General features: G+C 50.4%; 9 protein-coding genes across 9 annotated transcripts; 4 read left to right on the forward strand and 5 right to left on the reverse strand.

The window, feature by feature from the left end:
* Nucleotides 1–157: 157 nt before the first annotated feature.
* Nucleotides 158–1551, reverse strand: F5J12DRAFT_811004 (CRAL TRIO domain-containing protein). The gene is made up of 3 exons (XM_051744821.1): nucleotides 1290–1551; nucleotides 933–1234; nucleotides 158–881 (listed from the first exon to the last, which is right to left on the reverse strand). The coding sequence occupies exons 1-3, from the start codon at nucleotides 1476–1478 to the stop codon at nucleotides 344–346; spliced, it is 1029 nt and encodes a 342-aa protein (XP_051603190.1). The 5' UTR covers nucleotides 1479–1551; the 3' UTR covers nucleotides 158–343.
* F5J12DRAFT_811009 (P-loop containing nucleoside triphosphate hydrolase protein) lies at nucleotides 1547–5500 on the reverse strand. Its single transcript, XM_051744822.1, has 7 exons — nucleotides 4781–5500; nucleotides 3873–4729; nucleotides 3455–3821; nucleotides 2243–3398; nucleotides 1840–2188; nucleotides 1734–1787; nucleotides 1547–1681 (listed from the first exon to the last, which is right to left on the reverse strand). The coding sequence occupies exons 1-7, from the start codon at nucleotides 5472–5474 to the stop codon at nucleotides 1664–1666; spliced, it is 3495 nt and encodes a 1164-aa protein (XP_051603191.1). The 5' UTR covers nucleotides 5475–5500; the 3' UTR covers nucleotides 1547–1663.
* A 132-nt stretch (nucleotides 5501–5632) lies between these two features.
* On the reverse strand, nucleotides 5633–9475 carry F5J12DRAFT_811013 (glycoside hydrolase family 3 protein). The gene is made up of 15 exons (XM_051744823.1): nucleotides 9414–9475; nucleotides 8919–9360; nucleotides 8834–8852; nucleotides 8593–8771; nucleotides 8525–8542; nucleotides 8362–8468; nucleotides 8182–8310; nucleotides 8023–8124; nucleotides 7780–7972; nucleotides 7424–7715; nucleotides 7097–7374; nucleotides 6622–7047; nucleotides 6345–6569; nucleotides 6243–6292; nucleotides 5633–6180 (listed from the first exon to the last, which is right to left on the reverse strand). The coding sequence occupies exons 2-15, from the start codon at nucleotides 9057–9059 to the stop codon at nucleotides 5772–5774; spliced, it is 2568 nt and encodes an 855-aa protein (XP_051603192.1). The 5' UTR covers nucleotides 9060–9360; nucleotides 9414–9475; the 3' UTR covers nucleotides 5633–5771.
* Nucleotides 9476–13034, reverse strand: F5J12DRAFT_811015 (uncharacterized protein). Its single transcript, XM_051744824.1, has 4 exons — nucleotides 12635–13034; nucleotides 11562–12561; nucleotides 10259–11513; nucleotides 9476–10224 (listed from the first exon to the last, which is right to left on the reverse strand). The coding sequence occupies exons 1-4, from the start codon at nucleotides 12793–12795 to the stop codon at nucleotides 9632–9634; spliced, it is 3009 nt and encodes a 1002-aa protein (XP_051603193.1). The 5' UTR covers nucleotides 12796–13034; the 3' UTR covers nucleotides 9476–9631.
* Nucleotides 13035–13050: 16 nt separating this feature from the next.
* F5J12DRAFT_811018 (Metallo-dependent phosphatase-like protein) lies at nucleotides 13051–14591 on the reverse strand. The gene is given in 8 exon segments (XM_051744825.1): nucleotides 13051–13227; nucleotides 13235–13355; nucleotides 13415–13532; nucleotides 13587–13749; nucleotides 13772–13840; nucleotides 13940–14239; nucleotides 14317–14400; nucleotides 14459–14591. 7 exon segments carry the CDS (start codon nucleotides 14543–14545, stop codon nucleotides 13235–13237), a joined length of 942 nt encoding a protein of 313 aa, XP_051603194.1. The 5' UTR covers nucleotides 14546–14591; the 3' UTR covers nucleotides 13051–13227.
* Nucleotides 14592–14668: 77 nt separating this feature from the next.
* F5J12DRAFT_738164 (chaperonin Cpn60/TCP-1 family) lies at nucleotides 14669–16895 on the forward strand. Its single transcript, XM_051742005.1, has 11 exons — nucleotides 14669–14735; nucleotides 14783–14854; nucleotides 14905–14965; nucleotides 15016–15180; nucleotides 15242–15440; nucleotides 15494–15956; nucleotides 16011–16196; nucleotides 16247–16384; nucleotides 16446–16626; nucleotides 16679–16746; nucleotides 16796–16895. Exons 1-11 carry the CDS (start codon nucleotides 14697–14699, stop codon nucleotides 16871–16873), a joined length of 1650 nt encoding a protein of 549 aa, XP_051603195.1. The 5' UTR covers nucleotides 14669–14696; the 3' UTR covers nucleotides 16874–16895.
* A 411-nt stretch (nucleotides 16896–17306) lies between these two features.
* F5J12DRAFT_452418 (uncharacterized protein) lies at nucleotides 17307–18916 on the forward strand. The gene is made up of 5 exons (XM_051739495.1): nucleotides 17307–17517; nucleotides 17572–17695; nucleotides 17749–17990; nucleotides 18054–18148; nucleotides 18199–18916. Exons 1-5 carry the CDS (start codon nucleotides 17395–17397, stop codon nucleotides 18689–18691), a joined length of 1077 nt encoding a protein of 358 aa, XP_051603196.1. The 5' UTR covers nucleotides 17307–17394; the 3' UTR covers nucleotides 18692–18916.
* Nucleotides 18917–19034: 118 nt separating this feature from the next.
* F5J12DRAFT_452474 (Oxidoreductase, molybdopterin-binding domain-containing protein) lies at nucleotides 19035–21167 on the forward strand. Its single transcript, XM_051739496.1, has 6 exons — nucleotides 19035–19211; nucleotides 19273–19449; nucleotides 19690–19835; nucleotides 19921–20205; nucleotides 20263–20427; nucleotides 20494–21167. Exons 2-6 carry the CDS (start codon nucleotides 19329–19331, stop codon nucleotides 20956–20958), a joined length of 1182 nt encoding a protein of 393 aa, XP_051603197.1. The 5' UTR covers nucleotides 19035–19211; nucleotides 19273–19328; the 3' UTR covers nucleotides 20959–21167.
* Nucleotides 20987–22510, forward strand: F5J12DRAFT_452489 (NADP-dependent alcohol dehydrogenase). The gene is made up of 3 exons (XM_051739497.1): nucleotides 20987–21596; nucleotides 21651–22145; nucleotides 22195–22510. Exons 1-3 carry the CDS (start codon nucleotides 21376–21378, stop codon nucleotides 22481–22483), a joined length of 1005 nt encoding a protein of 334 aa, XP_051603198.1. The 5' UTR covers nucleotides 20987–21375; the 3' UTR covers nucleotides 22484–22510.
* The last annotated feature ends 241 nt before the right edge of the window (nucleotides 22511–22751 follow it).

A 22751-nucleotide genomic window follows, 5' to 3' on the forward strand; every position in this document is an offset into this window, starting at 1 on the left:
CAGAGTGTCTAGCTGGAGTCAGAAACGAAGATGTTCTGTGTAGTGATAGACGCGCAGACAAAATGGCAGTCGTGGACAGATCGATGGACGGTCTTCTAACTGGGAAGAGCAGGAACCTCGTGGCCAATTGCTGCTTGCCAAAACATCTGACCCAGGGCATCATCAACACAACTACAGGTCTCAGATCGAACTACATAAGTTCAGGGTCATCGTTCACGCCGACCAACCAATTCTCGTTGGCCAGGGGCGCCATATATTTTAGAGAATACAAACAGTCTGTTGTGAGTCGCTGTCTACTTCGATTAGTCTACGGAATTGGTATCGACCAGCAATGAAGACATTCTCACTGGCTGGCCTCCTCTGTCGCACCAACTTTCTCCTCGTTTGCCTTTTCATCCCGTACGCCCACTTTGACGTCCCATTCCTTAATACCAATAGCTCCGCCCAGCTTCCGCCACATACGAGCCATATCTTTCCTCCGCGTCTCACACATCTCCACGAGCGCAGGCCAATAGATATCGTGGTCATACGTGAACATCTGCGTGCCCCCCCACCCATCGTGAACGAGTTGATCTAGCTCGAACAGCTGTGCATTGGGCTCTTTGGGGTCGTTGCTTTGACCTTTATCACGAGCCTCAGCAGACCGCCAGAGGCCCCGGTCGTCTTGCACGGGGTTGAACACCGCCTTCGTACGTGTCAACGGGTCTACGAATGGCATAATAAGCTTCATAAAGGCATGTAAGATCCATGGTAAATGGGCTACGAGCCCTGCACCCAATCGCTCGGGATAGTGCGATTGTAGGATATTCAGGACTGTGCGAGAAGTAGAGAAACTCGAGTTTTTCGCTTTGTCGGCGAAGTCGATCATGAACACAAGCGTTCTTTTAACTAGTTGGCAACACGTCGGAAGCTCACCGTAGTTTATGACTTACTCGACACCGGGGCCCATGAGGTCTATGGCTCGCTCAAGTACCCATACCACAAACTGAATCTGCCTAGGTCCTTCCTCCGTGTTCTGCTTGCTGGGACACATGTACAATCCTGGCCTGCCACGGGTATCATAACCGAACAAGAATTCCTTGCCAGTCACTGCCTCGGGCTCGACAAGTTCAGCGGTAAGAGTGTCGTAGATACCGAAATCCCGTCGCCATTTCAGCGTTTCCTCGATACGTTTGATGGCCGTTGCAACGTCGTGTTTGGCCGCGCGTATGTACCGCAAGATGCATTCATATGACTGTCCATTGTAACTTGTATCATGAGAACCACTTTAATGTGAACAATCGACGTACGAGCCACATGCATTCTTCTTCCGTTAATTTGGAGGCCTTCTCGGACGATATACCGGGCAGACAATATTCTGGGTTTGCAAAGTGGGTAAAGACACGGTCATACTCTGATTTCGCTGTGCCAGTCAGTTCCGCTGGTGGCTGCACGTTAGGATGAGTTGGAACTGGCAGAGGGACATGTATAGTGGACATGGTTCAGTCGAAGAAGCAGTCTGCCAGCACAACATAGGCCACGTGGATGACGCTCACCACGGGGTTCGTGAACCGAATGAATATATTGCAAGGCGATGTACTAGTTCATGATCAAAGTAATCTATAGATACATAAAAACAAAAACAAAAAGAGATGCCCAATTGATTCTTGAAACGGTGAAGGGATCAACCAAAGGTTTGGCTCTAAAAAACTCGTCAGGAGATCCTTCAAAGTATCGGTGGATGGATTACTTACTGAACGAGCACTCCGCTTGACCTTCGATAACCGCCATTCGTCCGGTTTCTCGTACTACAATAGCAGTCAGCAAACATTCAAACCTGAAGGAATGCAAGTGCAATACCTTGTTATACAGTGGTTCGATCTTCTCTTGTTTCTTCCGTTTGCTAATCTTGTTGGCATCAGCGACTTTGAAGAATTGCGGTGCGACCTCGACCAGCCATTTGGGCTCAATGGTGGTGACATTGTGGCAGTATTCTCGAGTTGTTAGCACCAACTCGTTATAGATTAGCCACTCGGGAGCCCGGTTGAAGAGTGCGGATGACGGATGGATGTACACTGGCGTACCCTCCACGAGAGTCTTATACCCCTCTTGGGGATCCTTCTTTGCGGCGTTTCGGAAGAAACCTGAACATATTGCCTTCCGAACACGATTATAATCCTTGCCAGCTGATAAAATGTCGTGCTTGTATCTGAAAAGATGGATGTGAACAAGTCTTCGACCGTGTCGTTTTCAGGCGACTCACCGATCCATGATACCCACGAGTTGCTTGCGAATGTCCTGTGCTCGCCTCATACTTCGAGCTTGAATGAAATTCTCGTAACACCACGGGTTCGAATAGTTGGCGGCCTTCCAGCCATTATAGACTGTAAGCAGTGTCAGGTGATCACCCTCTGGCTGGTGGAATTTCGCTTTCTTCGAGTCTGCTTGTGCTTGCTTCTCCTTTGGCCGGTAGAAGACGGTTTGCACGGACAGCATAGCAACAATAGACAGGATCTCCTCAGAACACCCAAGCTCTACAGAGGCGATAAGCATCTTCGCTAGAGGAGGCTCCATGGGAAAGTCGGCCATCTTGCGCCCAAGACGAGTCAATAGGCCTTCGTCATCAAGTGCAGATAGTGCGTATAGCGACTCCATCGCGGTCAACATCGTTTGAGCGGGCGGCGGGTCCATGAAGTCAAAGCTAAGCAAGTCGTTAATGCCCATTGCCTTCAGCATCAAAATGGTATGTGCGAGGTTAGTTCTCTGAATATCTGGGATTGAGGTAGGCGACATCTCGTTACGATAGGCAGCTTCGGTGTAAAGGCGATAGCATTTCCCAGGACCAGTTCTCCCAGCACGACCTGAACGCTGGCGTGCTTGTGCTTGAGATATCGGCATGACCACCAACGAGTCCATTCCAAGGCGTGGGTCGAAGCAATTTTGCTTCGAAAAACCGGGATCGATGACATAGTATATGCCGGGTATGGTCAAACTTGTTTCAGCCACGTTAGTGGCAATGACCACTTTGCGTGCTCCGGCAGGGGTCGGTTCGAACACGCGAGACTGGACCTCGGAAGGCAATGCAGAGTAGATCGGAAGGATGATGAGCTCTGGTACCTTCGGTCCAAGCGCTTTCATGCGCTCGAATAAGATTTCACAAGCTGTGTCGATCTCCTCCTGACCTGTCAAAAATAGGAGAACGTCCCCTGGGGGTTCAGAGAGGTGGATCTGCATTACAGTGATGAGAGATGCATCAAGGTAATCACTCTCCGGTTCCTTGGTGTAGAGAATCTCGACTGGGTATGTGCGACCGGGAATAGTGAAGATAGGGCAGCCAAAGAAGTACTTTGAAAACTTCTCGGCGTCCAAGGTAGCCGACGTGACGATCAACTTCAAGTCTGGGCGCTTTTTCACAGCCTCTGCAAGTCGAATTAGTATACATGGATACGGCCATCCTCGTCATAATTCCGCTTACTTTTTAACAAACCAAATAGTACATCAGTGGCGATAGTTCGTTCGTGAGCTTCGTCCAACATAACTACCGAGTATTGACTGCAGAGTGGATCGATGACGGACTCGCGCTGAAGCATACCGTCCGTCATGTATTTGATTTTCGTTTCCGGACTTGTGCAATCTTCGAATCGAATGGTATAGCCGACTTCCTGTCCCAGGCGACAGCCAACTTCCTCTGCTACACGTTTCGCTACTGACATAGCAGCCACACGACGTGGTTGAGTGCAACCAATTCGTCCTTTGTCGGCGAATCCTGCTTCAGCAAGATACTGAACCATTTGAGTAGTCTTCCCGGAACCCGTATCACCAACGACGATGAGGACTTGGTGCTGTACTCAAAGTCAATAATTTCCCACCCTGAGAGAACATCAAACACACACCTCTGCGATGGCCTGTAATAGCGGCTCCTTGAGTTTGTAAATAGGCAAGCTCCGTCGCTGTTCTTGAATACTGAGGCTGGTGAGCTCTCCATATGTCGTAGCCTTGTTGAACGCTGTCTGCCTCCACGTTGGGACTTCTCCTGCCTTTTGATCTCTGAGATTTGATCTGAGATCCTGAGCAAACAACTTCTCAGAATCTCTGGCCATAGGATCCAACCAAGGGGCGCTGAAGTCACGGGCTTCCGAGTCTGCTCGTTCGTTGGCCTCTTGTTGACGGAGTTCTCGTCGTTCCTTGGCAAGGGCAGTACCGCCGATGGCAGCTCTGTTCAGCGAACCATCGGGAGCTTTGATAATCTTTATGGGACTAAGATCAAGCGTTCGTTTTGTTTGCCCGGCCAAAAATGGCGGCTCTTCTTCTCTGATTTCCACATCAAGCTCTTCTTCCACCTCTGCACGTGCTACTGGGTTATTAAAGTCTTCATCCAAGTCCGGATACTCTGAAGCATCTATAACTCCTGACGAGATGAGCTGTTTGAGTTCCCAGCGTTCCGGGGAAGTAAGGCGTTTTGCGGATCGTATGTTCGAGCTAGGCTCATCCTTCGAGCGTAGAGGGAGAGAATTCGGGCCAGAGGCACGTGCAGCGCGTCGGCGCTCTTCTTCTAACTCAGCTTCTGACTTGATGCGAAGATTTGGAGTAAGATCCCGTCCAGTCTCTTGATCAACATCTTTCATTGATAGACCTATCCGGCTACCTGCAATACTCATAACCTTGACCTTGACATTCTGGCCCCTGCTCAAAAGGTCTGAGGCAGAGTTTGCCCGAACACCATGTTGAATATTTGATACGTGAACCATTCCTACGAGCGATGTCAGCCACTTGAACCTACACGAAATGAGTGTGCATGTACCTTCTACACGCCCAGATACACCTTCGAGCTGAACGAAGGCACCAAAATCCCTCACGCTGGATATTCGGCCATTATAAATTTTGTACAAGATGGGACGTTCGTCGAGTGGGGCACGACCTCGATTCCCGTAGTCGCGCCTCGAGTTATACGAACGACCTCTATCAGGGGAAGAGCTTCGGCGGCGCAATGGTGGAGACCTTGACCTTGACCGACCTCTCCGTTCTGACCCATTCACTCGCTCATCGGCTCCACCCACTTGTGCCTTCCTCTTCGCAGCACCCTCGAATTGAGCCATCATATCATCCACTTCTTTCATCAGCACATCCTCCTTAACCTCCTTGTCTGGTAGTGCGAGTCCGGGGAAAAGTCGTTTGTGTTTATCCCGTTCGTTGCTTCTGTCCTGCTCCGACTGCGAATCCAAACTGCCATTCGCAAGTGCTTTTGACTTTTTGTGCTTGGGATGTAGGCTGAGTATAAGGCGGTCTATATTTTCGACGAACGACTCCGGGAAAGCAGTTGGGTCGATCTCCCTGAACTTTTGCTTGAACTCGGCTAGGTCCTTGGCCTGGTCGTGGAGAGACACTACAAATTCAGCCAGAGTTTTGTCATTTAGGCCGATGTAATTGTCAATCTCCTGGGTAATCTTGGCAACGAGTGAGAGGTATTCGAGGTTGTACAGGTCATCGTCCGCCATGGTGAACGTCGAGGCGCAACTACGGGTAGGCCATCGACACGCGGGACATGTAGCTTACTAAGTGCAACGCCGCGTTTGGTCATGGACATGCGATGACAAAGCAAGATGCTAGTCGCAGGAGGCTTCCGAGGACCTGCTGCAAGTTGCCAACATAGATCTTAGACCATCGTGGACGTCTGTTCTGTGTCCAGAACTGATTCTCGGCTTTTCGGGCGGTACTTCAAGTATCATACATATCTTCAGGTCCTCAGACTGTTATCATACAACACATTGGAATATTCGACCGTCACATCTCCTTCATAAACCGTTCCACTCAAGACCCTTGGATACCACAAATGTCGCCGTTAGAGGCAAGCTCTCGTTGCTGGGTCCCACAGAAACTCCGTACTCTCCGCCTCCAATAACCCATCGTGATATATTGTCATCCCAGTACGAAACAGCGTACTTGTCCAGGTTCAGCGTGACCGTCCGGCTCTCCCGAGGGGTCAAGTCCTTAACCTTGCTGAAAGCCCGAAGTACTAACTTGGGGTGGGCAAGATGCGAAGTAAGGGGCATCGAGACGTAAAGCTGAACAATTTCCGATCCGGACACGCTACCAGTATTGGTTAATGTCAGAGAAGCGGCGAGGCTGAAATCCCCATCGGTTACGACCGGCTCGGACAACTTCAGGTCAGAGTACGAGAAGCTAGTGTACGAAAGACCATGCCTGCAATGAACCCAAAACGTCGAAAATTAAACACTATCGAACAAGACGCTATAGGCACGTACCCAAAGGCGAACAGAGGAGCGATCCCTCTATGGATGTAATGTTTGTACCCCTGCAAAGATGTTATTTGTTAAGTGCGCTGTGGAACGCAGTCTTAAACTTACGACAAATAAATCTTCAGCGTACCGGACTATTCCATTTTCTGAACTGAAGTGACCATGAGAAGGTATGTCCTCAAGCCGCTTCGGGAAGGTCAGTGAAAGTTTGCCGGATGGATTCTTCTTCCCAAAGAGAACGTCAGCTATCGCATCTCCCGTAGCGTTTCCCAGGTACCAGGCATGTACGATAGCTGGTACGGTATCTGCCCACGGAAGCGCAATCGAAGACCCCTGTTCCATGACTACCGTTAGTGTGTTTTGCAAGTGATCACAGAATACTCACCGATTGGGTAACCACGACTGTATTTGGGTTGACTGCTGCGACTTTAGCCACCAGTTCGTCGGTCCGCCCGGGCAAGCTCAACGTCTTTCTATCGTAGCCTTCCGTTTCCCAGTCCGCGTTGAGTCCGACGACGGCGATGACGACATCCGCTTCCTTGGCTGCTTGGAGAGCTTCCGCCAGCAGATCATCCGAGTCCTGAACCTCCGCACCCCCCAGACGGACACCGGCATTACTGTCCAATACTGTTTCATCCTCGTCCCCATCAGCAGGACCACGAATATTACAGAATTCCACCAAGATGTTGTACTGGACGCCAGCCTTCAATTTGACTCGGCCCTTCTTTTCAATGGTGGCAGAACCAAAGAAGGCTCCGCCTCGTTGTTGCCGAGTCCAGTTGTCAATCACAAGTTGCCCATCAACGAACAGCTGGAAGTTCGTGAGTACACGAGTCCGTCATAGCGATTAGTACGAGCACCTTGGCCCTTCCTGCAACTGTTAAGCCGAACTCGAAAATGCAGTCGCGTGGTCTGGGTTTCAGGAGACCCTCGAGTTTCAAGGACCATCGTCTTGTGATACCTTCTGGCGTGGAAGTGTTGATGAAAACACGCGTTTCATCTATCAACCGGGTTTCGATTGGAGTAGGTGCCAGGGTCATGTTGTCGTCATTCTCGTGCCTGTACCAAGAGCCAATCCAACCGCGCTCTCCAGAGGGTGTTGTAAGGTCGTAGTCGAGTGTTGGCATCTCCATGTATGCTGTGGGCGACATGAGTGCCATGAGTAAATTACCGCATAAAGCACATACAGGTTGCCCCCTCGCTATACCTCACTTCAACATCTGGCGGTAGAGAGTTGACAATTCCGTCATAAGGCGACACGAAATAAGAGGGTTTGAGAGAAGCAGAGCCTCCTCCAGAAAGGACTACAGCTTTAGCATTTCCCCCAACAATGGCAACCTTTTTTAACTTAGCCGGCTGCAAAGGAAGGAGATTGCGGTCATTCTTAAGTAGAACGATGGTTTCCGAAGCAAGTTCGCGCATCAGCTGCTTCTCTTCATCGCTCGCAAAGGTGCGCTCTACTCCATCCCCGTCCAAAATCTGAAGTGGAAGAGAAGATATATTTAACCAAAGCATTGGCATTCGAGGGATGATAAAAAACCACCTCCGGAGCCTCCAGTGCAGAACGCTTCACAAGCTCAATAACCTTCCTCGCGCGTTCTTTGATGGTGCGAACGGTCAATTTGCGTGAAGCGATGGACCGGCTCATAAGATCAAGTGTCCGCCATTTGTTGTTACCCGGCATCTCCAAATCCAGTCCGGCGTTGATGCCATGGTCGACACTATACATGCCAAACCTGTGATAGTACTAAGCACGCCGCAGACGAGGGAGCTAACATCATCATACCAGTCGCTCATGATTAATCCATCGAATTTCCACTCCTTTCGGAGAACATCCTGCAGCAAATACCGATTTTCAGGGGCATGAATACCATTGACACGGTTATAGCTAGCAAACATGGCAGGTCTCAGATCTCGAAAGAATAAAAATTGGTGCTGAACGTACGCAGTCATGAAGCACCAAGGCTTAGCATATTTTTGAGCGAGCATGAATGGCATCAGGTATATTTCCCGAAGGGCTCGCTCGCTGAGGATGCTGTCGTAACCCATCCGGTCATTTTCCATATCATTGCAGCTGATATCTTCGGAGTGAGTTATCGAGGGTCCGAAGTAGTAAAGCACCCACACAAAATGTTTGATTGTGGCGCCTATACCTCCCCTCTGGATGCCTTTCACGTACGCGGCGGCAATAAGCCCAGACAGCGTTGGGTCCTCAGAGAAGCTTTCAAAGGCCTGGATTGTGTGGAATGAGTAGCCAATCTGCGGCAACAATTAGAAGTGTAATTCACCCTGCCTCCTAGAGGGTTCTGTAGGAAAGATCAGTACGACAAACACCGCACGAGTAAGAAAGAATTACTCTTTGAATGTTGCATGTTGGGGCAAGGATAACAGACGCAGCCTTGAGTTTCGCTTCGTTGGACAGCAACTTCAGGCCGACCTGCTCGATAAGTTCGGGGTCCCACGTTGCGCCGAGAGCGGTTGCACTTGGCAAACACTTCGCAGGAGTGCTCATGAAGAAGTGATTACCCCTGATACCTAAAGCTTTAAAGTAAGATGCGTGCGTTTCACGATACGGTAGTCTACTAGATGAAACTTGCCGTTTGGGCCATCGCTGACCTGGACAACAGTGGCGAGTAGCACATTGAGTTTCAGCTCAATGAGATGCAATAAGCGGGACCAAACCTTGATAGCAGGTACGCCTAGGCGAGGAACATCATGAGTATGCCAAAAGCCAACGCCTGCCGTCACGAGTATAGCTTCCTCTGTTGTCAGTTCTCCGACGAGTTTGTCGACGTCCACATTGGCGATATCTGACGGAGGCATCAGTATGATTGGTCAGTGGAAAGGGGTGCAAGTAGTTGACTCTTATAAGCTCCACTAGTCGGATCAGGGGCGTTCATAGACCTTTCACATGACGACCGACAATTCTCCTTGCAGTAATACAAAATCCTTGGTAGTCAGACGGGAGACCGAAGTTCTTCCGAGGATTACCCGGTCATGGAGATAGGAGCATCGCGTTCGTCCGCGTTTCCCCCTTCTGCTAGTCAAGGGGAGTTCCCAGCAACGCTGGCTTTCGCCGTGCTACGGATGTCATTCGACAGCTCCAATCGGAATGGCCAGTAATCTATCAGGCAATACCTGATAAGCAATGTGAAGGCAACCGCCATTCCTACTCACCTTCCGGGGCGTCAATATCTGACACAAAGCTGGCCTCAAGCGGCCTTAACCAGCCCAAATAATGGCAGCGCAGTAACAGAAGTGATCTACAATTCGAAAGCCCATGCATCAACGACAACTATTGCATAGATATATGATGGATAACAAAAGAAGCAATAGGGAATCACAACATATACATCTGAGCGACTCTTCATTACTTGGTCACCACCTACTACTCATCACGAGTCTTCTTGAGCCTGCGATGCAACAGGTTGGGGCATCCCACCGAACTGTTCACCATGCACACGGAAGCGGTATAAGCATGTATACTCTTTCTTTCCCCAGTTATTCTTGATCACGAGGACCACGACGCCAAAGTCGACTCCAAGCTGGCGCACTTCCGGGCGTATAGGGAAGGTTTGTATGCTCGACGGCGAGTGAACGTCGTACGTAAAAGAAGCAAGTCGAACGAATGCCTTGTCCTTGGGCAGCGTCGCTGGGTATGCGTCTTCTTGGGGCTCATCTTCTTCGAAAGGTACACCTGATTCTTCGGCGCGTTGTTGCCGCTCAGCCCGCTGTGCGGCGCGCTCTGCTAACCATGACATCACTTTCTCGAGATTCTCCTTCCCCTCCACCTGACCCCACACCTCCAAGTCCCTAGGGGCACCTCGCAAATCGAAAGCGACTTCCTTCGCCACGTGATCAATGGTAAAGTCGGAAATGTAAGCAGGAGATGCAAGCGCCACACCCAGCTGACCGAAGTCACCACGCATCGGCCAACACAGTCCACTATGGGTATCCTGATGAAGAGCCGTAATCGGTGATCGACCAACTTCACGTCCGTGACCAGTCATCCAACCCAAAACCTGGACCGCGGAATGTCGATGGGCGTAATTCAAGCGTGTGCGACGTAAGATGTGGTATTGGTCGTGCTCCAGCAGAATGCAACGCGAAGTCGGCACGTGAAACGATATCTTGAGTGGACACTCGGGTGACAGCAGAATTAACAAGTTGGGATATCAACGACGTTACATCAGAACCATCGCTTGCTTTGATGGTAAGATCGGTATCAGTTGCAGTGCCAGGCGTTAACTTCGACCACCAAGCGGGACTGTCCGATGATCGCGAGGGTACCTTCGATTTTTGGGATAACTCGATCGCTTCCTTGATCCCACCTTCGACAGAACCTAAGCGTTCTTCGAATAACTTCAGTTTCTCCAGAGCCTCAACATCATGGCCCGGGGAAGGAATATGGGTAACGGTCTCCCGAGGAGCCGACTCGATCACCCTTATTTGCCCTTGTAATGCTTCTAACTGCCTCTTCATTTCGATGAGTCCCTGGCTAGCGGAAGTCTGGTGCTGTGACTCGGCATCCGCAGCGCGCCTGGTCTCTTCCCGAAGGCGAGCCTCGAGAGCATATATCCTGTTGACGACTTCGCCATGCGCGCGGGCTTCAAGGTCCTGCTGTGCACGTGCGCGTTGATGATCGAGAGAAAGTCCAGAAAGAGCGGATTCGATGTTTTGTAATCGTGCGGTAAGCTCGTCAAAGTTCGTCACGGGGGTATCGGGAGCATAGTATTGTCGGTGTATTACGCGAGAAGGAAGCATTTCGATTAGAGGATCGTAGAGTTTGAACCATGAGACGTAGATAGCCAATGCAACGATCGCAAATTTGCCAAGCAATATGAATGGTCGAGGGCTAGTATTTGATAACAAAGCAATGGGTTTCTGGACAAGGACGTCGACAACCGATCCCAGTACGCGACCGAATACCAGGAAGGTGAGCGTGATGGTGCGAAGGATGTGAGTTAATATCCCGTAGAAGAACCTATAGACTCGGTTGACGAGCCATCCTAGGAAACCTCCAAGGGAGAACGAGCGTGAAGAACGGTCAGACGTATTGACAATACCGTCAACCAATGGTGGTTCATCAGTCTCATGGATGGTTTCCAGGCCAGATGTCTCTAGTCCAGACTCCACATCCATAGAAATATCTGTGGGGAGGTAACCTTGGGTTTCTGTGGGAGCTGAACCCCGAGGGACAGAGTTTCGCGACGGTGGTGGTACGGAAGTTCGTAAGACAGAATTCTGACGAGCGACAGTTTGTTGCGCAGAAGAACGCTGCGAAGAGTTCATCGCGTTGAATGCGGTGGTAAAGTGAGAACTTACCTCCTCACTCCCGCTACTACTACCTTGGTCGTCCACCACTTCGCCTGTCGCCGAAAGCTTGGTACCTTTCCTTCTCCTCCTTCGTTTATCGTAGCCGGCTACTGGTAACGAAGTCAGAACGCCTGGCCCCATATCCTTCTTCTTAGCCTTCTTTTTCCGTTTCCTCCCATCATCTGAGACATTATCGTCTGACTCTTCCAAGTCAGACTGCGACGGACGGTAGGCTTTGTTGTCCAGGGACATTCTATTTCGCCTGTGGGTATTCTTTTTGGCAGCGGGTTGCTGTTCCTGCTCTTGGCTCTGTTCCTGTGTGTGTTCAGCTATTTGTCGCTGGAGTTCCTGATACTCGCGCTCCTCCGGGGCGTAGTCATAACTCGACTCCCTCCCATTGGTAGTCGCTGCAGAATTATCTGCGGGTTCTGTGGAGCGTTGTCGCATGTAAAACGACGTAGCAGAATCCAATGCGCGTCTCGAAATATCCAGCACAGATTCTAACGGACTCTTAGCGCGCACGCTATGTTCGACGGAAAGGGATTGCAACTGGGGTTGATCCTCGCCTTCGGAGTCCGACACATGTGTTAACCCCGAGGTCTGTTTAGACAACGGTTTCCTGTTTGTACGTTGGGTGAGGCGGCTGGGGGGTGCTGCCAGCCGTCGGTTGCTGGTGGAATGGGTTTCTTTCTCATATTCGACCGAAGTACTACGGGGCACATTCAAGTTGGTCTGCGAGCCGGACGCCCAAGAGTTATTCGGGTTGCTTGGATGCATCTCGTATGACGTCGAGGCAGCTTGGTTGAATGCGGTTGCGATGTTTACGGAGGTGTCTTTGACAGCCCACTTCTCCGGGTTGAGGGAAGAATTGTGGGATTGGTCACGTTTTAAGCGAGCGTAACGGACGAGGGCTGTTTCGTCCTGGTTGTCTGTGGAGTCCAGTGTGGGTGCGGAACGTGAAGACGTGGAGGTTAATTTCGGTGGTGATCGGGAACCTGCGGTTGGGGCACTGAACAAGGTGTGGCATCACTGCATCAACACGATCGCGGAATCAAAGTGATATGACATAGGGGACTACTCACCCGTATGCGTATGAAGCGGGAATGGAACTGTTCGTAGGATGAAGCGCGGTTGGTCTAGGGTTGAAAGTGTGCTGATGGGTTGTGACAAGGTTTGGTTTATTGAGGAAAGTGCGGTGATCTAGACGCCTGCCTTGACCAAGCGGAGTACCCGAGAATGACATGTACTATTCCAGGGTGGCAGTCGAGAACGAGCACGCGAATAGCGAGGTATAGGCAGAACACGTTTTCACGGCGTGATGGGCGTGTTGTATGAATGTAAATTGAGCACAGAAGCCGTGCGGCTGGTTAATTAGCGTTTTCACGGCTTCTCTGCGATATGAAGTTGTCAGTAGTCCGTCGTCGTCGTTGTGGATAGCAGTGAGCAGGCAACTTATGTATGGACTCGGAGGACAAACGCTCAGTCACGACTGTTTGGCATTGTTTGGTACGCAGGACAATAAATGTGTGGTGTGGTCTTGTACAGATCTGAGACCTTGTTCCACTGTTCCAGAGCGTTATTGTGGTATTCATGCCCTCGCATATCCGTGATCAAAGCTACACAGCAAGGACACTACATATGTACACTATTAATCGGTGGACAGCACTCCCAATCACTTTATTCTAAAGCATCAGCGACAATCCGCGACTCTGAAGAACGCAAGAAAGACCCACCAAGAAGTAATCCGGTACGCGTCGCGACACCAGTGGCTCTCCTGCCCGCGGAGCTGGATCAAACTGTAGGCTAATTATCCCGCAAAAAGTTAACGTCGACCAAACCAAACACATGGATCTTTCACATACAAGCTATACGTTAATTTTTCATCTATTTCCATGATCGCGGCCTGGTTGCCGCATCTGTAACAGTAGTTAGGTGCGCTGAAGATTGTCACCACATTCCGATCCTGGCCCCAACTGTAACCTATAAACCCAGCGTCAAGTAAATTACAGCATTTAAGAATCAACAACCACCTACCCTCCATGACAAGCTGGTGCGCTCGCGCGACAAGCGTTAGGCCATTATTGTGGTTGAATGCTTCAGAAATATCCTGTCCAAACGTGTACCCAGCTCCTCGAGGTGATATTCCCCAACCAGGACCGATCATCAGGGTCCGACCACAGCAGATCGCACATCGGTCCTTCATGAGGTACTTCCTGTACCCGATCGATGGACCGAACATGGTCCAAGGTATCGATGGAGGGTGATAGACCTCCATGAAGACAGAATATCTGACAAACCAACGTCATTCGATGATACCAAGACCAAATCGACCGTCAGCGCAATGGCTGTCAAGTACCACGAAAATGAAGACGAATACTCAGACTCACTTGGTTATCGATGAGCGCCGTCAAAGGCAAATAATCGAATAAGTCAGTAAAGTACCGCCACACGTTCGGATTTCCGTATTTTCGCAAGCATTCGTCATAAAACCCGTACACCTGCGTGATCTGTCTTGATTCATGATTTCCTCGAAGGATGGTGACTCGATCCCGGTACCGCAACTTGAGCGCCACAAGTAGTGTGACAGTCTCGACAGAGTAATATCCACGGTCAACATAATCGCCCATGAACAGATAGTTGGTGTCGGGTGAATTTCCTCCAATACGGAAAAGCTCTGATAGATCGTGCTGAGTGCCCGCGAACGACGCGCATAGGACAAAGCAGATCAGGGCAACAGATCGCGCTAAAGCAGATATTGACGCACAAATTGGCCGTGAATATCACCACAGACTGTCACTGGGCATCGAACTGGCTGCACATTGGATTCCTCCATGAGAATCTCTTTGGTCTAGCGGGTAATTTCGTGAGCTCGATCTCGGTTCGGCATTAGCAATGTCTGCAATCACCTTGTCGCACAATTTCTTAACATCAGCCTCCGGGAGCTGCTTGCACTGGCTAAGCTGTTCGATCCAGCTGTCTACTTCGTGTTCCATGTTTCAAGTTTTTGGGTAAGGGCTGTTGTGTATCGTGCAAAGGGCGTACTCCAAGTCCTGTTCCGTTAATGTCACAGTCGCTATCAGGAAATGTCACACACGTAATCGTGTCACGCTAAGCGACGCGTTGGCAAGTACTGACTAGCACATCATGCAAGTGCAGCCTGAGGCAGTCTACGCTACAGACGAGGTAGGTGCTAAGAATCAAGGCGACATACATGTTAAATACCCCAATAGTACGGTAGGCCGTTCATCATCCTGCGCGAGCAGGGAAGGAAAACTAGAAGCCATGGCATAGAGGCGATCAAGGTGATGCAACATTTTGAATCTGATTTAATCGTTCTTTGACATGGTTCTAGTCACATGTTCTCGCAGCGCGCACTGTTGCTAACATCATCCGAACATCCTTGGGCCCTCGAGGTGTGTCGTCATTTTCACTCTTGCGGAACGGTATTATGATGTTATGGAAGGACTCGACAAAATCCTGATCTCACCGGACGGCGACATTACCGTAACAAACGATGGTGCGACCATACTCAGTCAGATGGAAGTTGAGCACCAGATCGCCAAGCTCCTTGTACAACTATCAAAGAGCCAAGACGACGAAATCGGTGACGGTACAACCGGTGTTGTTGGTGCGTTGCACGCTCTATTCTCCACTAGACCCGTATCGACGGTGAGACCTCAAATTGGTAGTGCTTGCCGGCGCCCTTTTAGAGCAGAGCGAAGCACTCCTTGACAGAGGCATCCACCCGATTCGGATTGCAGACGGGTTTGACAAGGCATGCACCGTGGCCGTGGAGCAGCTCGACCGCATCTCTGACCGCGTTCCGTTTTCACTCGAGAACAAACAAAATTTGATCAAGACTGCCACAACAAGTCTGGGCAGTAAAATGTGGGGTTTACCGCCATCATGGTGTGCCCAACTAACTCCTCACATAACGGTAGCGTCTCGAAAGAGATCCAACGCTTTGCCGAAATCGCTGTCGATGCTGTGCTGACCGTTGCAGACCTTGAGCGCCGGGATGTCCCTTTTGATCTCATCAAAGTGGACGGAAAAGTCGGTGGTTCACTGGCAGACAGTACACTCATCAAGGGTGTGCTGATCGACAAAGACATGTCCCACCCTCAAATGCCGTCCGTTGTAAAAGATGCTAAACTTGCCATCCTCACATGCCCATTCGAGCCTCCGCGTCCCAAGACGAAACATAAACTTGACATCACTAGCGTGGAGGAATACAAAAAACTCCGAGAATACGAGAAGGAGAAGTTTGAAGACATGATTCGGATGGTGAAAGACACTGGAGCTAACCTGGTTATTTGTCAATGGGGTTTTGATGACGAGGCGAATCACCTGTTGATGCAGAATGATTTACCTGCGGTGCGGTGGGTTGGTGGTCCAGAAATCGAGGTAATAAATCCAATTAGTGGCGTCTCGACTATGTCCTTACGCAAGCATTACTAGTTGATCGCCATCGCCACGCAAGGCCGCATCGTACCACGGTTTGAAGATCTCACTCCGGAGAAGCTTGGAAAAGCTGGTATAGTTCGTGAACTAACGTTTGGCACGACACGTGACAAAATGCTGGTTATTGAGGAGTGTGCAAATACCCGTGCTGTCACCATTTTCGTCCGGGGATCAAATAAAATGGTAGGATACCTATGAAGGTGAGGACTACTGCGACTGATAGACATCTCAAGATCGTCGATGAAGCAAAGCGAGCGCTGCATGATGCTCTCTGCGCGGTTCGCAACCTCGTCGTCGACAATCGTGTCGTTTATGGTGGTGGAGCAGCCGACATCAGTAGCTCAATAGCAGTGGCAAAAGCTGCTGATGAGGTTCGCGTCCAATAATATGATCTACGTACCGAATCATTCGGTGCTAAATTTAAACCCGCAGATCCCATCGATAGAGCAGTACGCCATGCGTGCATTTGCCTCTGCCCTGGATGCCATCCCGCTTGCGTTGGCGGAAAACAGCGGCCTCTCGCCCATTGAAACACTTGCCGAGGTGAAGAGTAGACAGGTAACAGAGAACAACCCGCGCCTGGGCATCGACTGTTCTGGGAAAGGGGAAAACGGTTCGTCTCTTGACTTGACGGGCAAACATCATGGATTGACGTGAAGACGCAGACATGAAGAAACAGTTCGTGTATGATCCACTGATTTCGAAGCGACAACAATATCTACTCGCAACCCAGGTTTGTTTCACAATGTCCTATCTTTAAGTTATATGTTGACATCGCGCAGTTGGTCAGGGCAGTGCTCAAGATAGGTAAGTCATGCTCTGTTTACGCAGGGATGCGAGGTCCGATTTTTTCTTGTTAAGACGATGTCATTGTCGCGGGCGAGGCGGAGAACTAGCTGACAGTGGTCTACAAGTAGCAAAAGGTGCACTCTCGCTGTACTTTAATCCGTTCCAGACGGGTCTTCTATCGTGTACTTACATAATCGTGGAGTGTGATAGCCTGGAAGCTTACGTAAGTGAAAGAAATGTTTTTTCTTCAAGAACGCGTCGCGAGCAGTTGCAACATGTGTATTACTGAGTCGTGGCTACGCGTACCCTCCTTGTCTGGTGTTGGCAGACGACAAGCACGTCTAATAGCGACGGCGATGTGCAGACATTCTGGGCCTGGCCGTGTTCTATGTGAAAGGAGAGGAAGGTACGGGTAACCCATATATTCGGTTGCAACTACTGTCAAAGGTGTGTGAAAGTCTATTATTGACCGGGTATATGAAGCCAACCGCAGTCAATTACGGGTCACCCGTCTTTTCAACCCGTCTGTCTGTCCCAAAGGATTTTTTGTTTTCTCCTCCTTCCATACTATCCACCAACCAATTTTCGGACCATGCCTGGTTTCGCCCTTTCCACTCTTTTTGCTGTAGCCATTGCTTCAAAAGCCTTCGCTCAACCTGACCCAGCTGACCCTACCCCACTCACCGACAAGCAGTATGCCTACCCTACCGGCATCGTCAGTATAAATCCCCTTTCTCCGCGTCTTTGTTTCTCAGCGCTTTTTTACTAGCCTTACCAAGTCGACAACGTCCCCAATGCTATTCGTGGCCCTCAAGTCGGTTTCAACATCTGTAACTCCACCACTCAGAACCAGCAATCCATGTGTCAGACGTTGATGATGAACAATATCGGCGGTAGCTATTGTTGTCGCATATCATTCTTTCCCTCTTTGTCTCACTATTTTTAGATTTCTGTCTTTGGGCTCCTCCTCAGCCAAACTCTACTATTGGTGACACGGAACAGGAGGAAGTCGCATGGTGCTCCAAGAGTGGCTGGGGGACCCGTCTCATCCCAGCGGGTGTCTTGACGGGTGTACAAGTTCTCAAGACTAGCAAGTACATCCAATTCGCCGGTTTCATCGACCAAACTCAGGTCGACATGCAAGCCGGTGACTACGGAGGAGAGCTTGACCCTCACGGTGCCGACTTGGTGCGTCTATTCTTTTTTGTTCTTCGTATAGGTTGTTTATGTGTTTCATTTCTGTCCCTTTAGCGTGGCAACCCGCTTGGTGGCTTGGTGTACTCCAACGCTTTCCCTAGCAACAACGGGAACAACAACACCTTCCAGCAAGTCATGGACTGGAACAGGTTAGTTATAGTCCTTCACCGCGTTTTGCGTGCTCAAATGTCACCTGTAGCTTCATCGGTGGAAACCAGTTTTGCTTCACCATCTGTGACCCCTCTACATCCAGTGCAGACCAATCTGCATACTGCCAGAACACTTACGATGAGATTGGCTGCACGTACAACATGCCCAACAATGCTCAGAACGGTACCTTCGAAGTTTGTGATGCTGATCTCAAAACTCCCGTCGGTCTCTATGTCACCAACGGCGTCACGATGACATATACGCAGCCCTACACTGGTGTCCCCAGCCCCCCCTACACTCCCGTTGTTCCTAGCTCGTCCAACTGCGTTACTTACAAATCGACTGACCTGTACACTGGCCTTCCTACCCCTACCGGGGCATCCGCTTCCACCTCCACTGGCAGTTCCGGAAGTTCTGGCACCAGCACTAAATCTTCTTCATCTGCTGGTGCCACTTCCACCTCTAACGGCGCTGCTGCCATCGGTGTCTCTTCTGTTGCTGGTATTCTCGGCACACTCTTTGCCATGGCTTTCCTCTCGTAAAGAAGGAATTTTTCGAGCCTTTCCACCATTCCGAGCGTAGGATTCGCGAGACATTTAATACGTACTGCATCTGTGTCTCGATTTGATGTTCTGCCTTGGTGACGATATATGGACAATCATTATAAGTTTACTTCATCTTTATCCTCATTAAGTGTTGAACACTTGACCCTCATAATGGAACCTCTCTTTTGTGGATACCCTGAAACAGATATCATACAAGTCCTGTTATTTGTTTTTCGTTTGGACTCCATTGGGTGAACCGTGCGCGATAAGGTTCGTATGCAAGGAAAGCGTGGCCCATTTCACCGTACGGTATTGGTTATGTTCTGACCCAGGTTTGTGGCTCGGCAACGGGCAGCCGTGTGTTGCTGCCGGGTGGTGGCCCACGTCCAACTTCACCGAGTCTCCCACCGGAACTGATCCGTTACCCAATGGAGGATCGTGCACTGTGACTATAAAACCAGCCAACCTGGGCGATATACAAATCTCCTCGTCGAAGCACTCTCCAGCTGGGTGTTGTGTAAGTGCGTCAGTATTAGGAGAGTTTGACGTGCCCCTGACATCATCTTGCATGCTCCCAGGGTCAAAGCAAGTATTAGTATTTGCCCTATCGATCGTTGTCATCACATCACAAAAGATGCGTGCCCCCCAGCTGCATGTGCTGAGCAAGACACCGTATAACGCGGAACCACCATCGCTCGCCGAGCTCGCCCAGTACCCTATCACCCCTCTCCGTCTCGCCTACGCCCGAAACCACTGTACGTTCCTACCATGCCATACTTTTGAGTCTCCTGCTGCTCTCTCTGACTCTGCCTGCTTTCCTTCTTCATCCTTCTATACTACTGATTTGATTCCGAACACGAACACGCGTGCTTTGTTTCCTTCCGCTTCTCATGGCCATGATGGCGGCGGCAACCGTGCCGACGAATGTAACAATCGTGACGATACTGGGGCACCGTCCGAATATGCGCGCGAAACCGCCTTTGTTGCTTCTGTAGCCGAAATTAAGAGCCTCAAGTCGACCGCTGGAACATACGCCGTGAGGATCGATGGGGAATTACAATGCCTTGCGAAGGAAAAGGTGATCACGTACCAAGACATACTACTCCGCTTCCCACGCAAGGAAGTCGTAGCCGCACTCGTGGTGAGTGCGTTCCTATCCCGTTCCAAGACGCCCCGAATTTCTCTGACTTTTTATTCCATAAAATGCCGATATGGAATGTGAACAGTGTGCCGGAAATAGACGCGCTAAGATGGCGGAAAAGACAGGCAAGGAAGTTAAAGGTATCAAGTGGGGTGACGGCGCTGCCTGCAATATCCGATGGGCAGGTGCCCCACTACGAGAAGTCCTCCTTAGCGTGGGCGTTCCCGACGGGGACCATAATTCGTATGAGGGATTCCACGTATGTTTTGCATCGTACGTGGCGCCATGCGAGGATGATGGATACTACGGTGGGTCGATACCCCTAGCGGACGCAATGAGTGAAGAAGGGGATGCTTTGCTCGCCTACGAAGTTGGTATTCTTCCAGTCCTCTGACGAGGCTTGGGTGCTGACAAGGCGGCGGTACAGATGAATGAAGAACTACTCACGCCCGATCACGGCTTCCCGTTGCGCATCGTCGTGCCTGGCACCTACGGCATGCGATGGGTGAAATGGGTAGACAGGATCACGATATCCCGACAAGAGTCCCCTAATTTCTACCAACAAAGAGATTACAAGATATTACCCGATACCGTGAGTGTTCAATGCTACTGTGATTCGTCCTCATCAACAGCATTCACTCGCGATTGAGTCGTTCAGGTTACAAGCAAAGAAGTCGCTGAATCACAGGGATGGTGGTCGCGCGTCCCGTCAATGCAGCATCTCGCATGCAATTCCGTCGTTGCGGATGTATGTCGTCTGACATCTCGTCCAGACGAAACAAGGTTGAAAGTAGCGGGGTACGCGTACTCACGCTGGCCTATCGCCCGCGTCGAGATAAGCGTCGATAACGGTAGGACGTGGGAGGATGCTTGTATCAAGTACCAGGAAGGACGGTGGAGTTGGGCTTTGTGGGAGGCTGAACTCGAAGTTACACTAGACGAAGACGCAGAAACAATAGGCTTGATCAACATCGACGAAGAGGAGAATGGTCGCTTGAAACGAAACATGGTCGTCCTTAGCCGTGCAATCGACTCCTTCGGGAACGAACAGGAACTAAACTACAAGTGGAATTTGAGGGGAGTCGGGTACTCCGGACTTGGCGAACGTCTTGTTGAGGTCTGAGCAAGTGGCACTATCGAAAGAGGACATGCCTTTGTCGCACCCACGCGGAAGCTAGAATCAGACCGGCTCCTTTTTGTAATGGAGGCGCTATGCCCCTCAGCTTATCCATTCCAGTTTTCTATCAGTACTGATAGTAGTAAGGTGAAGGTATTCAAGAAAACATCAGGCCGAGCCTCAGAACGGCGTAGGTTCATGTTATCATGTTATATCAAATACAGCGATGACCTTGTGACCCCTCAGCTATCTGTTGAACCCGAACTTCCGTGCTTATTTTGGATTTGTCGTAAACCCGCAATTCAGATAGTTACATCATATCTGATGCTGATTAGCTGGCTATATAATAACATGACACTCCTCTCTTTCGCCTCCAACGTTTAACGCTCAACTTCGTGCAAGAACTTTGCAGACGAGACGATCATGACGGGTATCGATTTGACCGTATACAAGGGATCTCCCAGCGGCAAAATTGTCAAAGGAAGCACCCACAAGGACCTCAAGCCGGACGAAGTCCTTTTGAGGATCACGCATGCGGGCCTCTGTGGCACGGACCTGCACTACAAGGACCAAGATATGGGTCTCAGCCATGAGGGCGTTGGTGTCGTAGAGAAGATTGGATCCGAAGTTACCTTCTTTAAGGTGTACGTGACATTCCTCATGTAGAGCCGCCGAGATAACTGATTGGGAATTCACAGCGGTGACCGTGCCGGTTGGGGTTACCTCCACAACGCATGTCTTCACTGTGATCAGTGCCTGAGTGGCAACGAGATATTCTGTCCCAAGCGTGCTATGTACGGAGAGGCGGATTTAGATCAGGGCGCTTTTGCAACGCACGCTGTATGGAGGGAAGCGTTTCTTTTCCATATCCCGGACGCCATAAGTTCCGCCGATGCAGCTCCTCTGATGTGCGCTGGTGCCACCGTCTTTAATGCATTAGCATTGCACGGTGTGCGCCCCGCTGATCGCGTCGGTGTGGTCGGTATCGGGGGGCTCGGGCATCTTGGTATCCAGTTCGCAGCCAAGATGGGCTGTGATGTGGTGGTGTTTTCGAGCACGAACAGCAAGCGGGATGAAGCCATGACGCTTGGAGCGAAGGAATTTTACGCGACCAAGGGAGCGAAGGAGCTCGACATTGAACGTCCTGTTAACTACTTGATGGTAACCACGTCAGCCAGTCCTGACTGGAATTTGTACGTGATGCGCGTTTGATATTTCTATGCCATTGACGAGGCAACGCAGGTACCTACCCATCATTGCACCTATGGGAACTATCGTCCCTCTCACGGTAACTGAGGGAGACTTCTCCATACCCCACATGGGTTTGGTTGGTAAAGGACTTCGGGTTCAGGGTAGCATATGCCCATCGCGTGGCTTGCACGTTGAAATGTTGCGCTTTGCGGCTCTGCACGCTATTAAACCAGTCATCCAGAAGTTCCCGCTCACCTTGGAAGGTATCCAGGAGGCGATAGACAAGTTGGAGAAAGGCCAAATCAGGTATCGTGGGGTCTTGGTTGCCCCTGGCGCGTAAGCAATGGGGAAAGTCCAAAATGTTCTGCTGTGATGTGCATGTAAAACTGTAAATTAGCATAGGGATCGCCAGTTCCACTCGAAATGCGTAGTCGAACACCTTGCGTGTTCGAATTTGTGGCTAACACCACTGTGAGGCCACTTTGGATGGCAGTCGTGCGGGAGTGACAGGGACATTGCAGCACTGGTCTCCAGTGCTAAGTTGATGTTTATGACATCGAAAAATGTGCTCTCCAGGAGAGACAGTCTCCAGTCTCCAATGCCTCCAC

This window comes from Pisolithus orientalis, assembly GCF_024613125.1.
Source record: "Pisolithus orientalis strain OTSU chromosome Unknown F5J12scaffold_5, whole genome shotgun sequence".
NCBI lineage: Eukaryota > Fungi > Basidiomycota > Agaricomycetes > Boletales > Pisolithaceae > Pisolithus > Pisolithus orientalis.

Coding starts and splice junctions, on each gene's coding strand:
- F5J12DRAFT_811004 (XM_051744821.1), bottom strand. CDS start 1,478: ATGTCCACTATACATGTCCCTCTGCCAGTTCCAACTCATCCTAACGTG. Junction 1,235..1,289: donor AAGAAGAATGCATGTGGCTC/GTACGTCGATTG, acceptor TACAATGGACAG/TCATATGAATGCATCTTGCG. Junction 882..932: donor CTCATGGGCCCCGGTGTCGA/GTAAGTCATAAA, acceptor ACTAGTTAAAAG/AACGCTTGTGTTCATGATCG.
- F5J12DRAFT_811009 (XM_051744822.1), bottom strand. CDS start 5,474: ATGGCGGACGATGACCTGTACAACCTCGAATACCTCTCACTCGTTGCC. Junction 2,189..2,242: donor CTCGTGGGTATCATGGATCG/GTGAGTCGCCTG, acceptor CCATCTTTTCAG/ATACAAGCACGACATTTTAT. Junction 1,788..1,839: donor TCGAACCACTGTATAACAAG/GTATTGCACTTG, acceptor CTGCTATTGTAG/TACGAGAAACCGGACGAATG.
- F5J12DRAFT_811013 (XM_051744823.1), bottom strand. CDS start 9,059: ATGCCTCCGTCAGATATCGCCAATGTGGACGTCGACAAACTCGTCGGA. Junction 8,125..8,181: donor CCTTGGTGCTTCATGACTGC/GTACGTTCAGCA, acceptor CATGTTTGCTAG/CTATAACCGTGTCAATGGTA. Junction 7,973..8,022: donor GGATTAATCATGAGCGACTG/GTATGATGATGT, acceptor GTACTATCACAG/GTTTGGCATGTATAGTGTCG.
- F5J12DRAFT_811015 (XM_051744824.1), bottom strand. CDS start 12,795: ATGTCATTCTCGGGTACTCCGCTTGGTCAAGGCAGGCGTCTAGATCAC. Junction 11,514..11,561: donor GTAGTAGCGGGAGTGAGGAG/GTAAGTTCTCAC, acceptor AACTCTTCGCAG/CGTTCTTCTGCGCAACAAAC. Junction 10,225..10,258: donor ATCGACATTCCGCGGTCCAG/GTTTTGGGTTGG, acceptor ACGGACGTGAAG/TTGGTCGATCACCGATTACG.
- F5J12DRAFT_811018 (XM_051744825.1), bottom strand. CDS start 14,545: ATGGAACACGAAGTAGACAGCTGGATCGAACAGCTTAGCCAGTGCAAG. Junction 14,240..14,316: donor GTGATATTCACGGCCAATTT/GTGCGTCAATAT, acceptor GCGGGCACTCAG/CACGATCTATCAGAGCTTTT. Junction 13,841..13,939: donor CGGCGCTCATCGATAACCAA/GTGAGTCTGAGT, acceptor TTGGTTTGTCAG/ATATTCTGTCTTCATGGAGG.
- F5J12DRAFT_738164 (XM_051742005.1), top strand. CDS start 14,697: ATGCAAGTGCAGCCTGAGGCAGTCTACGCTACAGACGAG. Junction 14,966..15,015: donor AACATCCTTGGGCCCTCGAG/GTGTGTCGTCAT, acceptor ATGTTATGGAAG/GACTCGACAAAATCCTGATC. Junction 16,627..16,678: donor TTCTGGGAAAGGGGAAAACG/GTTCGTCTCTTG, acceptor GTGAAGACGCAG/ACATGAAGAAACAGTTCGTG.
- F5J12DRAFT_452418 (XM_051739495.1), top strand. CDS start 17,395: ATGCCTGGTTTCGCCCTTTCCACTCTTTTTGCTGTAGCCATTGCTTCA. Junction 17,518..17,571: donor ATGCCTACCCTACCGGCATC/GTCAGTATAAAT, acceptor CTTTTTTACTAG/CCTTACCAAGTCGACAACGT. Junction 18,149..18,198: donor CAAGTCATGGACTGGAACAG/GTTAGTTATAGT, acceptor TGTCACCTGTAG/CTTCATCGGTGGAAACCAGT.
- F5J12DRAFT_452474 (XM_051739496.1), top strand. CDS start 19,329: ATGCGTGCCCCCCAGCTGCATGTGCTGAGCAAGACACCGTATAACGCG. Junction 19,836..19,920: donor AAGTCGTAGCCGCACTCGTG/GTGAGTGCGTTC, acceptor GAATGTGAACAG/TGTGCCGGAAATAGACGCGC. Junction 20,428..20,493: donor ACAAGATATTACCCGATACC/GTGAGTGTTCAA, acceptor TGAGTCGTTCAG/GTTACAAGCAAAGAAGTCGC.
- F5J12DRAFT_452489 (XM_051739497.1), top strand. CDS start 21,376: ATGACGGGTATCGATTTGACCGTATACAAGGGATCTCCCAGCGGCAAA. Junction 21,597..21,650: donor GAAGTTACCTTCTTTAAGGT/GTACGTGACATT, acceptor GGGAATTCACAG/CGGTGACCGTGCCGGTTGGG. Junction 22,146..22,194: donor GCCAGTCCTGACTGGAATTT/GTACGTGATGCG, acceptor GAGGCAACGCAG/GTACCTACCCATCATTGCAC.